General features: G+C 41.4%; 1 protein-coding gene across 6 annotated transcripts in view; it reads left to right on the forward strand.

Moving 5' to 3' along the window:
* The window catches only part of LOC135503327 (potassium voltage-gated channel subfamily KQT member 1-like), a 138,156-nt gene that overhangs the window by 8,824 nt on the left and 112,340 nt on the right, over nt 1–16,992 (forward strand). For all 6 annotated transcript variants that reach the window (XM_064796863.1, XM_064796864.1, XM_064796862.1 and 3 more), the window contains exon 2: nt 2,343–3,556. In XM_064796863.1, the coding sequence (XP_064652933.1) occupies nt 3,099–3,556 (458 nt within the window). In that variant the 5' untranslated portion in view covers nt 2,343–3,098. The remainder of the gene's footprint in view (nt 1–2,342; nt 3,557–16,992) is intronic.

Raw genomic sequence — 16,992 nt, forward strand, 5'->3', positions numbered from 1 at the left:
GAGACGACTCCTTACAGTTTTCTCTTTCACAGGTGCTTTTTTACAATTATCATCTCGTTCTCCATTGATTTTTTGGGGGCTTTTTTTGTGTTATTTTTTTTGGTAATTTTTCATCTTCATTTTGGTTTTTTTATCGGTATGCTTTTTCACCACATTTTAACTTTTTAATCGCTTTACATTTCAACAGCCTTTTAACTTTTTTTCTGTATGTAGGCCCACCACCTTTTAGATTATTATATGGATGCATTTCTAGCACATTTTGTGTATACTTTATTTTATAGGACACATTCATTTCCATCAGGGTGATATGAATAAAGAGTAGCAAATGCTTTTACTTTAATTGTGTACAGAAAGGCCTAGTGTAAATGTACATGGAGTTTTAGATAAAAGCATTTGCTAGTCTTTATTCATATCACCCAATGTCTATTACATCTTTTGCCGTTACCCCGCAGTTGAACGAATTCCGGCTCAGTCCAATACGAGGTCTATTGTCATTAGTCAAAGGCGACTCGCCTCAGGCCTCAATTCTCAATCGAAAACAAATAGTACTTAGACACGGTTTTGAAAACAAACACACAACTACCTTTGATAGCAAGGACATCAAAACATCATTAAAGCACTTTCGATATGCTTAATAAAATTTCAAGAACACGGCGAATCTGTTGGCAAGATAAAAACCATTAATCAAAAGGTGCACAGGTGTTCTTGTCACGTTAAAGGGTACACCGTTATCGTATTTTATCGTGGGTCAGGAAAATAGAAGTGCAGTTATACACAATGCTGTAGTGCAGTTATTATGCATGCAAATTTGCTGAAACTTGGCATGTGTACTATTTGTATATCTGTCTACACAGTGGCTGTGTTAAAATTTATGTTCAGGACGTAGTTACACAATTTGAAATTTTCAAATTCAATTACAAATTTCAAATACTGAACAGCGTAGGCCTTTAAATGTACATTAGGGTCGGGCAAGGCCTTGGGGATATGTTTTGCAAAAATGAAAACGGCCAGAAGGCATCAGGATCATTTGGTACGGTCAACTTATTTCAATAAGCATCATACAGAATAAAATGAGACGAAGATATCTTGATTGGATGTATGGTAAGCGCCAAGGCTTGTTGTGTGAAGGAAAGCCGGGATGATACGAGCCGAAAAACTGCATTAGACTAAGTGCAAAATGAGTCTATATTTTGCAAAGAAATAATTCGCGCTGGAGCTAAAACTAAAGATTGGTATCATTTTTCTTCCAGAAATATTCCCCTTTCAGCCGTCAAGGTGATGTATTTCCTCTCCAGCTCTGGTCGAACTATGGGTGTCTGTTTTTTTTGAGGCACCATGTATTTCTCCCCACAGTTTTTTCCCATCAACAAAAACTTAGCGGCCAACACCCTTCACTCGGACGGAAAAACCTCACCTCAACAACCCCTCAACAGACACGCTCCGCTTATTTCCTACAAATATTGTCGCGTGCATATGACTTCGAACGTGATGGCAGCTTTTAATTGCTGCCCGAATTTCCCACCTGAAGTGAAGATCACTCTTTAAAGGCGTACGCCGTTCGTAATTACTGGTGGTCCAGGAAAATAGAAACGTATACACAATGCCATAGTGCAGTTATTATGCATGTAAATTTGCTGAAACTTGGTATGTATAGTATTTGTATATCTGCCTACACAACGGCTCGGCTGAAATTTATATCAAGAACGTATTAGCAAAGTTGGAAATTTTCAATTTCAATTTCAATTTTTTCACGGACGGCGTAAGCCTTTAAGGTCTCGATCGTCTCCTGCAGTCGATTGATTTGACCCTTAAGAGACAGACGCTCATTAAGTCAGTGAAATGAAACTCATGTTCGAGGGTCGAGCGTCTAGTTTCTTCTGTTGGGCGATTTTCAATCGCCCGGAATGTATTCTAATAATTGGCAGATTTCGAAAACAGCTCTGGTCACGTTGCCTCGCCAGATGGCGTTCAATGGGCAACTGATCTGCCTAATTTCTCGTTTAGAACTCTGGCCAATTTCGCACAATCTCCACTTGCACTCATCGTGTTGCTGAGGTACTTGGATAATAATCGCTTTTGGCCGAGTTGGAACGTTTCGTTTCTATGAAAAGTTTTGCGCCACACTGTATTTTCGCAGCATACAGAAATCTTCCTCGTATTATAAAACACCCTGTATGATCTGATAACCTATTTATAGGCAACGAACGTGACAGCGGCTGCCCAGGGCTGTGTAACATAGCTACTTGTGATCACACTATTACAGTCTATCTGAAAAATACTTTAGTGTGTTGAGATGCTCCTACTTCTGACACACCCTGTATAATACCAATCTCATTTTGTAGGTACACAACGTGACCCAAAGCGTTCCCAACAGTGTTTATCTCTGCCGTCTGCTAACTGATGACATACCGCAATCTCGCCGAAGAACGTCAATACCAGTGCCCCGTCACGACCGTGTCAACACTAAATTAACAGTGGCGTTCCCAAGCCGCAGAACGATGTGCAATTTTCTGGGGCAGATCTCGGGAAATTAGCAACAATCTCGCAGCAGTTGGTAGGATCTTACACTATCTGATAAGAAAAGCCACTGTTGTCATTATGTACTGATTTCTAGCGACAGAATGGAGCCATCGTCACGATTTAAAGCTGGTTAGAAAATATATTGCGATAGCGTTCCGCAGTGGTTAACCCAGAAGCATTTCAAAGTCATCTGCTGCAAAAGTGGATGGTAATCTTTATATTGTCTTAGGATAGAGCTGGAAGGGCGTCTTTTGTGAGCGCGTACTCATTCAAGCTCAAAATGTAAACAGCCGTAGTTTCGAATCTTGTGATCGCCTGCTGAAAGTAGTAAAAGAAGTTCAATATTCAACCGGAAATGAACAACCCTGGCCGTCATTGATTGGCTAAATCTTACCGATTTTCTGACTGATAAGAAATCCTGCTATTGTCAGAACGTACTGAATTCATTTGCAGAATGGAGCCGTACTTCCGAATTGATAAATCTAGGTAAAACCAATCAAGAAATCTATTGTGAATTCAGCCGGAGGATGTGGCCGCAGATTCAAATTGGCAAATAGCGCGAAAGTAATCTAAGATTAATGTCAAACGCACGGAAGGGTTGCCTCAAAATGACTAAAACACCGGATGTGAAATTTCAGATCTGTAATTCTGCTGACGAAGATGATTGCGAAACGCAGTCTCCGCAGACGACAGCGGGAAAGTACCCGACTGTACGCGAGGCTGATTCCTCGCCGCCGCTTTCGCCGTCGAGCGCGGAGCGCAAGCCATTGCGTGTGGAATTCATAGGCATGGAGGAGTTAGAGAGAAACTCTATCAAAAAGGATAGCGATGCCACTTCTAATAAGGATTTTATCAAGTTCAAAAGAAGGATAGGGAATGATCCCCGCTTTAGGGAACCCCGGTTATCCCTTCTCGGGAAACCGTTGTGCTACAAGGCGCATCGAAAGGATATCAGGTATAGACGCGCCCAGGCGAAGATATATAATTTTCTGGAGCGGCCGAAGGATTGGAAATCCACAGCCTATCATCTAATTGTGTAAGTACACCTTTGTTTATTTCTTCATTGATTTAATCGGTTAACCCTTTCAGGTATGTGGTCAGCTTTTAAACGATCACATGCACTTCAGTATGCCTGTGTAGAATTTGACTAAAAAACCATTAAAGAGTGAAAGGACTGACTGGTGATTTCTAATTCATTATAAACATGTATCATCTAACCATGTTTAAAGGACTTCTTTACCTTTTTATTGATTCTATACAATTCGCCGATTAACCCTTTAAGTTATATGCCATTGCGGAATCTCACCTGAAAGTCAAATGTTTGAAAGAAAGTAAAATCACTTGAATTATCATATTACAATACAACTTGTGTTGAATAGTGCATGGCCTTTGGTATTTTTGTTATCAATTTACTGATATGGTTATTGTATTGATTAACCCTCGAGGTTTTACTTGTCACCAGCTGTAGCAATCAGTCAGAAAACAGACCAATCAAGTAGGCTGAAATAATCACCGGTGTCGTAAGGTTTCAACAAGGCCTTGTCTTTTAGAAAAGAAAGGCGCTTATGTTTTGGAACACCTAAATTTCTAAAAACAAACACTTTTTAAAGCCTTTCGAAGAACAATTTTTGTTTCATGTGTCTTTTTCTTGTCAAATGCTTCAACAAGAATGTTTAGGATTCGCCATTCTGTTTACTGTCATTATACCTTGGCGAGTCGAACTGGAATACGTTCGGAACAAAGCTAGATTTTCTTCTCAATTTCGAGGAGCTCAATTTTCTATTAAAGGTAGATGCTTCAGAAGATAATTGTCAAACGGTACACGTTTTTCTTTAGCTAAACCTAAGGACATGTCACAACCTCCACATCATAAACCCAAGTCTATCATAGGATATCCAGTGGTCGAATCAATGTCGACTGACTATTTCTTTACAGCAGTATTGATAGTCTTCTCGAAGGGCTTTTGACATACTATATTTGTAGATTTGTGACTTTGTAATATCCGAAAGAAATCAATTTGTCTTTGATCGAACACGGTGGTTACATCCGCCGAGGTCATTTTTGCTTGATGCACTCTGACTGGACACCACAATGGCCGTATTGAACATGATAATTAACATAGGGCCCGCCACTTACGGTGTCCAGCTGTCAATACCATCTTTACCGGTCTCTGACATGAATACATAAGATCAATCGAAGTGTCTGGCGTCCCATGGTTGAGTGTTTATAAGAATGCCAGACTCCCAGCCAAGTGGTTGTGGGTTCGAATACCCTTTGGAGACACTTAGCTGCTCTCTATATCGACTGATATTCAGACGTGCAGTAATTTTATATTTAATTCAGTAGTGTGTAACTGTAAGGTGATGGCATGGCTGATGTTGTTTCTAAAGAATACCAGCTGTTATAGATGTACTTTACTCATATAGTGTCTGGAGTAATCATTCTTATCAGCGCTTTTATCAGGTTGTAAGCAGCATGAACCTCAATGAAGCGTCATCGCAAACTCTTGATAGCGAAGACAGAAGCACACTGTGAGGTCATTGGCCTCTGTATTACCTTTTCATTATTATAGTTGATCGAACCACACGGCGTAGAGTCATTGCACTACGCCTTTATTTCGATGCCGAACCTTTACCTCAAAAGAACCAGGCAAACATGGCGATGATTCCCATGTACTTCCCTGCCCGGGGTTCACGTACAAACATGATCTACTATAAGGCGGTTTGGCTTAAATCTGCATGCACAAAACCAGAGCACCCCATGCGGCAATAGTAAGAAATTCAAACGACCGAAAGGCCCTTCTGAATACGGCCTGAAACACATAGACCTACAATACTTCGATGTGCTTGATTTCACAAACCAGCAAGCTGTGGGACGATGCGGACCTTTGCAGAGAATTCTGGATGGAAAAAAATAAAAAGGTCCTCACATCGGGACTCGAACTCGAGACCTCTGGTTGTATTTGCCAACCCTCTTATCCTCAAGGCCACTGGGCTCCTTGAAATGCCCGTTGTTTTATACGCCATTATAGAATGTGCAAACGTGTGTAATTTTTGTTCAACATCTTTGAGCGGCATCCAGTGGGCAACTGCAGGAGGAAAGTCATTTTTTCTTTGCTGAGCGTGATTTTGTATGCGGAGTCTACGTTTTCTCTTAGAAATGTTCACCTTCGTCTTGGTATCTTCTTCTATTACATGTACTTTTTAAATTTTAAATTTCTGGTTCATCTCTCAAAAACAAAGTATAATCGCCATTCATATAAGATATATTTGCTGGCAGCAGTTCACAGGAGAGCCCCCCTAGCTCAGACGGTAAGAGCGTTCGTATTCTGAGCCCGAGTTCCTGGGTTTGAATCCCTGGAGAAGATTTTGATTTTTTTCTCTTCCATAATTCTCCGAGACTGTCCGCATCGTCCTGTGGCTTGCTGGTTTGTGCAATCAAGCGCATCGAAGCATTGGAGGTCTATCATGTTTCAGGCCGTATTCAGAAGGACCTTTCGATCGTTTGAATTTCTTACTATTGCCGCATGGGACGCTCTGGTTTTGTGCATGCAGTTCAGCTTTAAGACCTTATCGAAAAGACGCAGAGAGCTGTCACCATGACCTGAACACTTACTGTCCACCTTTAATCTCACATCTTCTATTCGGCCATTGGCATGTCAACTGTGATTTCGTATGGTTTCTTCACGTGAGATTTTGCAAAAATGATGATCGCTGCGCGGGGTGCCCATATGGCTCAGCTGGGATTGACATCGGAAAAGCGTGATAATTCAGTCAAATCCGGCTTGAATTTTTCCATTCCTTAGCAATTTCTCTGATGAGAACTTTTACCGTAGAGTGGAAATTAGAATGATTGGAAGCGACGTCAGGTTGGATTTTGGCGGCCATCTTGGATTTGAGACAAAATCCATTAGGTGAGGTCACAGTCAGTGTTACACCCAGTGTTGGGTGTCAGTGTTAGGGGTTACACCTAATCGGACCCCTCTAATCCTGGGGTCAGTTTGGTGTTAGGTGTTGGGTGTTCCGTGTTAGGTGTCAGACATGGTGTTGGTGTTGGTGTTTGTGTTCAACACCAAGCTGGGTTTACGGTGTGACACCTGGTGTGATCCTAAAGTCCAACACGGGCTGTGACCTAGGATTACACCAAGATCAAGTGTTATCTAGAGGATCACACTTGATCCTGTCGATTGGGCACAACTGGTGTGATCTTTGGTGTTAGGTGTTAGGATCAGGCGTTGGTGTGATCCTAACACTGGCTGTGACCTCACCTAGTGACTCTAAAGCTTATCAAAGAGCACGCTTTCACAGAATGATATAATCAGTGAGAAAAGCCTGTTTGGAAAAAATGACAGTTTTTGTTGCTGGGGCCTGCTGATACTCTAATACACCGTCGACAACACGCAGTGAACTGCTGTTTTAACAGCAGCGCTCAGTTATCGTTAGCCAATATTAGCCGCTGCCATGGCATTTTTTTGTTCAACATAGCATGCTTAATCATTGCTAACTATTCTACGATGACAGGCATGGCGGTCAACAATGGAGGGATGGTGAATCATTAGCTGTGTTATCTTTTCATTTGTTCGACGTTACCTGCTAATGTACATTTGGGATAAAAGATTTGTGAAATATTTCCATAAAAAGCTTTTACTATGGCATATTGAGGATGAGGTACACTTCTTTCCTAAGTGCTTTAGGGTTGATTGCTATGTATGGCAATGCCATACATATGTGGGAATTGTTTCAAAATTGTAGGAAATCAATGTAAATTTCTGATTTAAAGTTTTAATAAAGGCCTACAAAATTCGTGTTCTAGGGTGTCAACGTGACCAAAATTGACTTTAAGAGTATATCGATCATATGACATCGATGTAAAGAACAGCATTGAAATTTGGAATCAGTGTGTATCAAATATTGAGAAATGTCAATTTCGATTTGATTGTTTTAATGAACGGCGTAGGCCTTAAAAACGCTTCCACAAAGTAGCTTAGCTTTGTCTGATTGAGGAAGAGGTACACTTTTTTCTTATGTGGTTAATTTTTAAATGTGGCTGTGTATATGATTGACATGCAAGATAATCTGTTTCATATGTTCTATCTGCTAAATCCGATGAAATCGACGGGGCGAATTATTCAGAATACGTTGTAACCTCTCTATTAAGGACTGACACATGATGCCATCAATAGAGAGGTGACCTGATTACAGGGGTCAAACTTTTAAACGGGCACGCCAATTTGGTAGCAAATGCAGTGTCATCAATAAAGAAAGTCTCAGTAGTGAGGTGTCCACAGAGGAAGGTTCCACTGTACTGCACTCGCGTCATATATTTGGTTTTATTTTCAGTTAATACCCATCATGCTAATGCTAACGTGTGTACCTGGAGCTATATCGATGCTGAGTAATTAATGCTAGCTACACATGTTGACAATTTGCCTCATTGTTCTAGCCGATTCTGTCTACTTATCCCTTATTGGTGACGATATTGATTACCGATAGCACACTTGGCGTGTCTGGGGAATACCGCTGGAGGCGTTATCTAATTGCATAGTGATGATAACGTGTCAGGGCAGGTTGGTTTCTCTGCCGGGTCGATCCGGATGTACGCCCATATGGATGGAAACTCTCCCATTTGGATGGTGCCCATATAGTCCAGGAACCGAGTGGTCGAACCTGAAGATGATGGATGAAGTTTTCTTCGCTGTTTTCAATAGTCTGGGGATATTTATCAATTTTTAAGAGGGTGCCCGCTGAGAATTCATCAAAATATGCAAATTAAGCCGCCATTACTGAAATTCCATTAATTGGCTATAACTCGATGAATATGCATCATAACAAAACAAAATTGGTGTCTATACCCAGGTTATTAGGGTCTACGAACCTTATGAGCCCATCGCTGTTTTAATCAAATGTGTTGAACTTATGCAAATCATGCAAATGGGGTCGGCCATAACATTCGTTTCGTTCTTTGGCTTCCGAATATACAATTGCTCCGATACGAATTCTTTATGTATCCAAGAGTAATGTGTTGCTGTTTTTTCAACACTGGCATGGAAAGTCCCATCATTTCGATGCAGAAAGGTCACTAAGACTAAAGCTGACGTCTCTTTATTACTGTCCATGCCTGGAATCGATAGGATGTATCTATAAGTGTATACACCTATCAACTATTAATGGCGTCTGTCAATACACATGGTCCGGATGGGGACACAATCATCGGACGGATACAACCAAAAGGCCAAATGTCCAGCGCGACCTTTGGAGCGTGCATTAAAGGTAGACAAGAGGCATGAGCAAAGCAGGTCAGATTAAGTTACACAAAGTGGCCGATAGGGTCTCTCCTGTCACACAGTAATGGTACATCGAAACTACTAGAAAGTACGCTTTTATGGCAGAAACATCATTTTCACTTATCAAACACAACCCCGGCCCCTTACTCTGCATACGAGTCACATGAGGACTCCAATTTTCACCCCTTGCTCCTGCTAAAAGTCACCCTTAAAGGCAAACGCCGTTCGTTGAATATTTGAAATTTGTAATTGAATTTAAATATATAAAATACGCACTGGATATAAATTTCGACAATGCCTACTGTGAGTAACGAGCTTCAGCAAATTCGTATGCACGATATATACTGCACTACGGAATTGTGGATATCTGCATTTCTATTTTCCTGGACCACCAGTATTTGCGAACGGCGTACCCCTTTAAGGTGGTCGGATTGAGATGAGAGAAAAAGTGATGAAGCGGTACAAAATATTGCTTTGATTAATCACACCTGTGATTGATGTCCACCGGCATTCAATGCATCAATATTTAAACGATTTGCTGAAATGATGTGATTTACATGCTGAGGTCCAATGGAGTCATTTGTGTTGTTGACACTAAATTCCTGGACAAGTTGGTGGCTGACTATGTAAACCCATTAAATGGTTTACTTTGAATTTGTAATAACCTAAGACATTGGGGAAGGTGGGACAACGGCAGTGATGCCAACTCTTCCAGATAGACTGGGAACCTCCCTGTTTTGCTGCGTATTTTTTTTTTTAACAGTGTGCATTTTCCTATCCTCCTGGGTAGTTTTTCAGTCTCTCCCATGTTTTTCAGAGATAAATTTTATGTTTTTCATGTTTTTCAGAGATAAATTTTTCATGTTTTTCAGAGATAAGTTTTTCAGAGATAAATTAAATGGAAGTTTCATAAACCTCCCTATTATTTTATCTTTGACCTCCTGGGTTCATTCTAGAAGGTTGACAACACCAAATTTACGGAATCATTAATTTTGGAACCCTCCCCCGTAAACATTACCAAGGGCATTGATATCAATAGAGAGAGTTGTATATCTAAGCTAAGGCCAGGCGCCCATCTGTTGAAATTGAGACAATGAGACCCTCTGGTTTGGACACAGCAATGTAAAAGTGTGTTATGTGCGGACTTGGTAAAATGGAAGATGTCTCTCATTTTCCTATAACCTGATTCTTTTAGACATTCGTAGACAGAAATGTTTTTAATGATACATGTATGTGATACGTGTCATCAAAATCTATTCTCTCAGATTGAATTAACGAATGAATTATTGAAATGCCCTTTTATCCTCAACGGCTGTAGTACACGTAATCTAATGAGATTTTAGAGTGAGCAAACAATTTTATCACAATAATTACACAATGATTCATTTCTCGTCGTGCTGGGTAAAGTCATTGACATTTACATTATTGCTATCTTGCATGTACGTAGGATGTGTTTTCCACCAAGAAAAAAATTGAAATTAAAAAAGTAAATTTGAAACATAAAGCATTCGGTATTACATCACAGAACACTTTACACAGACGAAAGAAGTGTAGCTCATCCTCAATGTGACATATCTAAGTTCCTTGTGCAAAGTTTAGTGTGCATCATTTATCATTAATGTTCATTACCCAGCTGACATCGACCACATGGACAGATAACGTAGCTAATAATTCTTCATTTGTTCATTGTTGACCGCAATATTGTCATTATAGAGTGATTAGTTATGATTTAGCATTCTATATTATGATACGAAAGAATTATTGCGGATAAATCATGGCAAAGAAAAAAGGAACTGCAGTTGAAAACCTCGGTCTTCTGTAATTTGTCGATGGAAGAGTATACTAACCTTTTCCTAGGCTGAAGCTTTTTTTCATGGGAGTTGAAAGAGACGAATCTGCTTTAATCAGCTTTTATTAGAAGTGTAGGCTACATAACTCAGCTGGCAGGGAACAGTCGAAAAGATTACATGGCTAATAATTCTCCATCGGTCCATTGCTGACCGCCTTGCTTGTCACTGTAGAATGATTAGCTATGATTTAGCATGCAATATTACGATAGGCGATAAAAAATAAAACGGTGGATAAATCTTTAGAAAGAGATGCCATGGATCTGCTATTTGACTATAATGGCCTTTGCATGTAGCAGCTATAATTGTAAGCCGCTAACGAACTTGGTGAGCTTCGTCCAGAGATGCTTCTTTGGGTGTGTTTGGACAGATTTTGTTGCTGGCAAAAATCGTCAAAAATGCCTTTCTCACTGCATTGCCTCGGCAGGTGGCGCTCACAGCAGCACACTAACCTTTTGAACTCTGGGCAATCTCACACGCGGTCACCGCCGTGTGGCAAACTTACTGACTTATCCCGTCCTACCCCCGGCCGAGGCATAGGCTAGGTCAGGCACAACTCCTCTCCACGTCCTCCTGTCTTGGCAACTCTCTCCAGGTCATTGAGCTCCAGTCCTGCGGACCTCGCCTCGGCCCTCAGTTGATCTTCTCCAGGCTGTGTAATCCTTTTTACGTTGCCAGGGCATAAGCCAGGCATTCACAACTCCTCTCCACTTCCTTCTGACTTTGGTCACTCTCTCCAGGTCATTCGGCTCCAGTCCTACTGACCCCGCATTTGTCTTTTCAACAGCCAACACAAATATGGACCCCCTAAGTTTTTCACAAGCTCAAAAAGCTTTAAGCGTTTTTTTCATTTCTCTGAAAAACCTTACATAGGGTGCATATTCGTTTTGGTTTAAAAATCCTAAAAAGCTTTTCAAAACTCAAAAGCCCTTATTATTAAGAGCGTACTCAATACATGAAGTTTCTGTACATCGTTCTCGACAACATGATGGGGATATCTAACGTCAAAGCTGCTGGTATCAATCCAGGGTATAATTGTCTATGTTTCCGAACGTACTCGAAACCTCTCTATAATTGAAAATAACAAAATCACTACTGTCGACGAAGATAAACTGATTTCTAATGATGATGTCCTCGCATTAGCGCGCTTGATTTAGCGAAAATGGCTCTAAATGCAATTGTAAAGCAATCTCGTGGAAAAAAATGTTCTTTGTAAATCCCCCCAGAAGACTATACCAGATCTTCAACAGCTTCGTTACCTAAATGACGCATCAGTCTGCATTCTTTGGTGAAATTCATATTCGGCTCGTTTTGACACAATCAGTGAGTGAATTAGGATAACGTAATGAAAAAAAATTGAAACACAATCCTTGTGGGTGTTTAAATTGGGACATAATACAATTAGGACGGACGACAGCAAGTGCCGGGTATCATGTCTGATTCTAATGACATCTTTCAAGAATACATGATGGTCATAATGGGTGCATCTTGGCCAATTAGGTTGGGATGAAGTAACATGTACTGTGATTCATAATGGGAAAATAATCGCTATCTCCTTCTATATCTACCCACGGAGTTAAAGAAGATAGCGCCATGTTTCACCGAACATGACTCTTAGATTTGTAGATGTGTCGCCTCGTAAAGCCACGCGCCTCCCTGCGAGGTGTGGTAATAATTGGATTATCGAAACCGTAGCTACAATCCAACTCCACGTCAGGAGTTGGCGTAGGCGCAGAATGACTTTTGACGAGGCTGGTAAATTTTTATCATAATTTGGGTTAAAACCTAAGGTTAGAATTCTTCTACTGGCCCATTTTCATGGATATGTCCTTGCTCAAATCACTTCGTCCATCCCTCAGTCTTCCGCAACTACTGAGAGCTCTAGGTCAGGAGTTTGGGACACCAAACATGCCACCACGTGTCCCACGCACCGACTTGCAGATGAAAGATTATCCAAATGATCTGACTCCACACAATGGCGCCCTGAATGCTTAGTATCGCAAATGGATCGGTCAGCCATTGACGGAAACAATTGATTTCGACTCGATTCCTGAAGAGGATCGACTCGAACTTCAGTACAACTCCGCCATTGATGACGTTATTGGCGCCAAAAACTACTTCTTTTCAGCTCGATTCTAACATTCATATTCCAAAAATGGCCGTTAAAATGTTAAAATCTGCTACAAATATCCTTTAGTAGATCACTGAGCTATATCAATACGTTATAAATGTATCGAGAAAAAAGTATATATAATGAAATGTACTATTCTTTTGAGAACTATTTTGGCCAATTCACCCTACTACTTACGCGACCTCGTCACAGTTGTCATCTGGTGGCGACGCGGACTGATTATTCAATATGGCGACGTCGATTAGTTTCAGAGGGTCTACCTCTACCTCATTTCCGGGTATACTCCTGTCGCCTCTCTTCTATCAGAATGTTGGCACTCCATGTGTCTCCTCCAAGGCTGGCCTCCCCCTCTCATCGTTTGACATCCGATGACAGGATGCCGAGTCTCCCTCGGGAAGACATGGCCATGTCACACAGTAATATGGTCATACTTATCCATCACTTGTTGGTGATCAAACATCTGATAGCTTAGATCGGCGTGAGGCTTTTATGGGCTGTGCGCATAGGATTATATGGCATTGAGGCCAGTTTGAGAGCATTTCTACAACTACTTCTTTTTCTACTTCTTCTTCACTTCCTACACTTCCTACTTCCACATCAAACCTTTGAGAGCTGCTTTTATAAACAGTGTGATAGTATTGCATGGCCTTCGGGCAAGCTTGAGAACGATTCCCGAGAAGGCAGTCTGTGCCCTTTATCTAACGAGCTGATGGTAGCCACCGGCCGCATTGTAAGGAGCTACCGACGTGGCTCGAGCCTCCGACCTCCCCATTCACGAGGCGGACGCCATAACCACAAAGCCAACGGAATCGGTATGAAGAAATCCTAATACCCCTATACCCCAATGTTAGTCAGGTCCCAACTTCAATGGTTGACCCCGTACCTTCTCGTTCTGTCAACTCGTTCAGTAACAAGCCGTCAAAACATGGGATCTCACCAGGTGCTGGTCGTCCAAATTGATCACGTTCTTAGTTTGGGTATATCATCATGAAGGCGTCCTTTGAATTGACTCGGTACCTTCTTATACACCATCACGCCGTTTAGTGATTAGTCGTCAACATAATCGAGAAAACATTTGGGTTCTCATCAAGTGCAGGTGTTCCAAGTTGGTGCCATAAAGACTCTTGGCCGTCTTGCAAAGTTATCCTTCGACTCCGTAATTGATCCCATATGTCTCGTTCGAGAAGATAGTGACCCAAGAGGCCTGCTCCAAATGCCATCAAGGACCGGGCAACAATGACTGACCCCTGATCCTCGCGTCCACTGTCAAGCCATTTAGCAATTAGCTATCAACATAACACGAACACATGGGCACCAATCAAGTGCAGGTGGTCTGATGACTTGCCAAGCTTTCCGTCGCCTAAGGAACTAAATGCAGTCTGCGACCACTCCTTACCATTTGTTCCTAGCGAGCTTTATTCTAGACAGATCTGGAACCCAAGCTTGTTCTCTTCATCATCCACGCTAATGGCGTCGCGTCCGAGACACGACGATTTTGGGTCGGAAGGTCAATGTGACGCTTGCTCCTTGCTGGCATAACTTGGAGTGCGGTGATGTACTTTCACAAGGGGGGGGGGGGGGGTTAAGTGTTGGGGGGGGGGGGGTTAAGTGTTGCAATAAGTGTTGCAATAATTCTGACGTGTTGTTTTCCTTCATTAGAAAGGTTCAGATGTTGGTCCGAAAACGAGAACAATTTCAGAAAGAAATCTGCTGGCGAAACGCATCAATTAGATATTATTGCGCCAATCTGAAAGAATGAAATGACTTATTTTCTAACTTTTTTTACTAAACTATTTGGATTGATCTCATACCCACGGAGTATTTTTTCAATACGAGAAGTTCCCCCATTGATACCTGGTTCTCTCCATCCCCATACCTCGTCAAATGCTGGTGTTGTCTCATGTGTACATGTACTTTAAACGCACACGTTCTTAGAAGTCTTCTTGGCTGTTAATTTGGGCTCGCTAACCCGATTATCCCCCGACAGACAGACGATACAATGAGTTAATCTATTTTTGTCTTGCTCCAGGATACTGGTGTCTCAGCTGCAGATCTTGCAGCACCAATAACAATCCCGCAAAAGATAATGTGCGTGGTACATCACGCAGGAAGAGATCGGTACATCTTTGATCGTCCGATGAATAATTAATTGAACCCGTCAATGCGATTTGCCGTTCTGTTGACGTCATTGCGACCACGTCATCAACATCTGCTACTGTCAGGAAAAGAGCGCTTTCCGTGGCGAAGATAATGTTGTTTCGAATTGTTCTTTTGACATTGGCCTCGACACGTTGATTGGCGGCCACACGCATGCACGTTTTTTCAGAGAGAAATCAGAAAGCGAAAGAATAGGCCTACACCTCTCTGAAAAAAACTAGATACTGACTGAAGTGAAAGCGGAAAAGCTTTGGTCCGGCCATGTTAAAGGCATATGTTGTTCGTGCACCGCACTGTGTTAACATGTGTCCCTCTGGTAACTGGTAAAATTCGGAGAAAATGTCAAAATTTCGTCAACAAAATACTTTTACATGCTTCTTACTTCGTAGCTCTTCGTCAAACTTTCGGTACGTGCCGGATATCAAAGCGTAGGGGTCTAGGTGCTTCCATTAAGAGTTCGCATCTTTGATGATCAGACACAGAGGCATTTTTTTCCCGGGGGACAAACGGCTCTTTTGCAGGTTTCCAATACATCTTATAAAGGATTCAGAGAGCTTGTTATCACAGCATTGCCGCCGAGATGTATAATGCGCAGGGTCGCTGTCCCTTTATGGCCATTTTCGAGCACAAGCGCAATAAACCTGATGAACGAAATTGGCCCGGAAGGGCGGCCCTTATATCCAGCTGGGATCGGGATCAAAGCTGGGTATGATTGCAAGGTATTAACTCGCCAAAAGGATAGCACTCTTTGAGGTGGACAGGGTCTTTATCATTCTTGCCAATCTGTCGTTATTGTCGTTGCGTCTAAGACTAGTTCCATGACTGCTGGCCTCGTCAATAATGTTACAAAGGTCCTTGCCAAGGGAATGTGATTTTTACTCATTAATGGTCTTCGACACGCATAGCAGTCACTTGAATCCGGGACCTAGTCTGTGGAAGTGAGTTTGTTACAACTGAAGCCACACCAATACTATCATCCTCAATTTCAAGTCAGTTGTTGTAGTTGTTGTATTTGTCTGGTTCCACGAGTACCGCGGTCGCCAAGGGAAAGGATGCTACATTCCTTGGAGGTGATCAATGTAGATTTTGTCGTCATTATCTTGTATGAAGCATAGAGATGAAAGTGATTATGGTTATGCTTTTTCCAAATTGATATACACGAGTTTGCCATGATTCAAACTAGTTAAATGCCCAAAGCTGAATATACGTTTTAAAAATTGAATATTGAGTTGAATTCGAAAATTTCGATTTGTGAAAATACGCACTGAACATTAATGTAAAAAAAGCTGTTGTGTAGACCGACGCTACAAATGCCAAGTTTCAGCGAATTGGCGTGCATAATAACTGCGCTTAGGCAATGTTTGTTTCTATTGACCTGAGCCACGCGAGAGTAAAATAAATACAAGACGTCGAACTTTAATATACAAAACAACGCGACAGTGGAGAATTAAAAAAATTTGACATCGAATCATTACTCGCTCTGACACCGAGATAAAAGAATAAACCTCCTATATTTCTTTCTGCTTTATTCTTCTAATCCCACCGGTACCCTATTCTTTAAAACCCAAATTAATTCAGCTCATCTACCGGCTCTAGCGAGCTGACGGATTATTAGGTTGGAGATGAGATTCATGTTATTTTAGAATGCCGGCAGAGTGAGGTTAATTTTGAATGTTTGTGTTTTGGATATTGAGGATTAGTTTTCAAAATGATTCCAAAAGAGTTGAATGACACGAGCTGCTCTAGATTTAGGAGAATCATGCTAAAAACTAATTGTGACTTAATTCTGGTGCTAATTTTCACAAAAGGCTGATGGAAGAATAAGATGATGGCGAAGAAGCTAATGTCGAATCTGGACTTTCGTATTTTGAATCAACTGCCACTTCTGCCCAATCAGAGGTCTAGCTTTTATTCAGTGCGAAGTTAACAATGGCGCTGTGTGGAGTATCGTGTACAAATGTTGAAAAACATTAAGTTTATTGGCCCGTGCCAATTTAGGCCTATCTGAGAATTTCTTACCGGTACCCATTTATACACCTGGGTGAAGAGAGGCA

This window comes from Lineus longissimus, chromosome 19 (genome assembly GCF_910592395.1).
Source record: "Lineus longissimus chromosome 19, tnLinLong1.2, whole genome shotgun sequence".
Lineage (NCBI taxonomy): Eukaryota > Metazoa > Nemertea > Pilidiophora > Heteronemertea > Lineidae > Lineus > Lineus longissimus.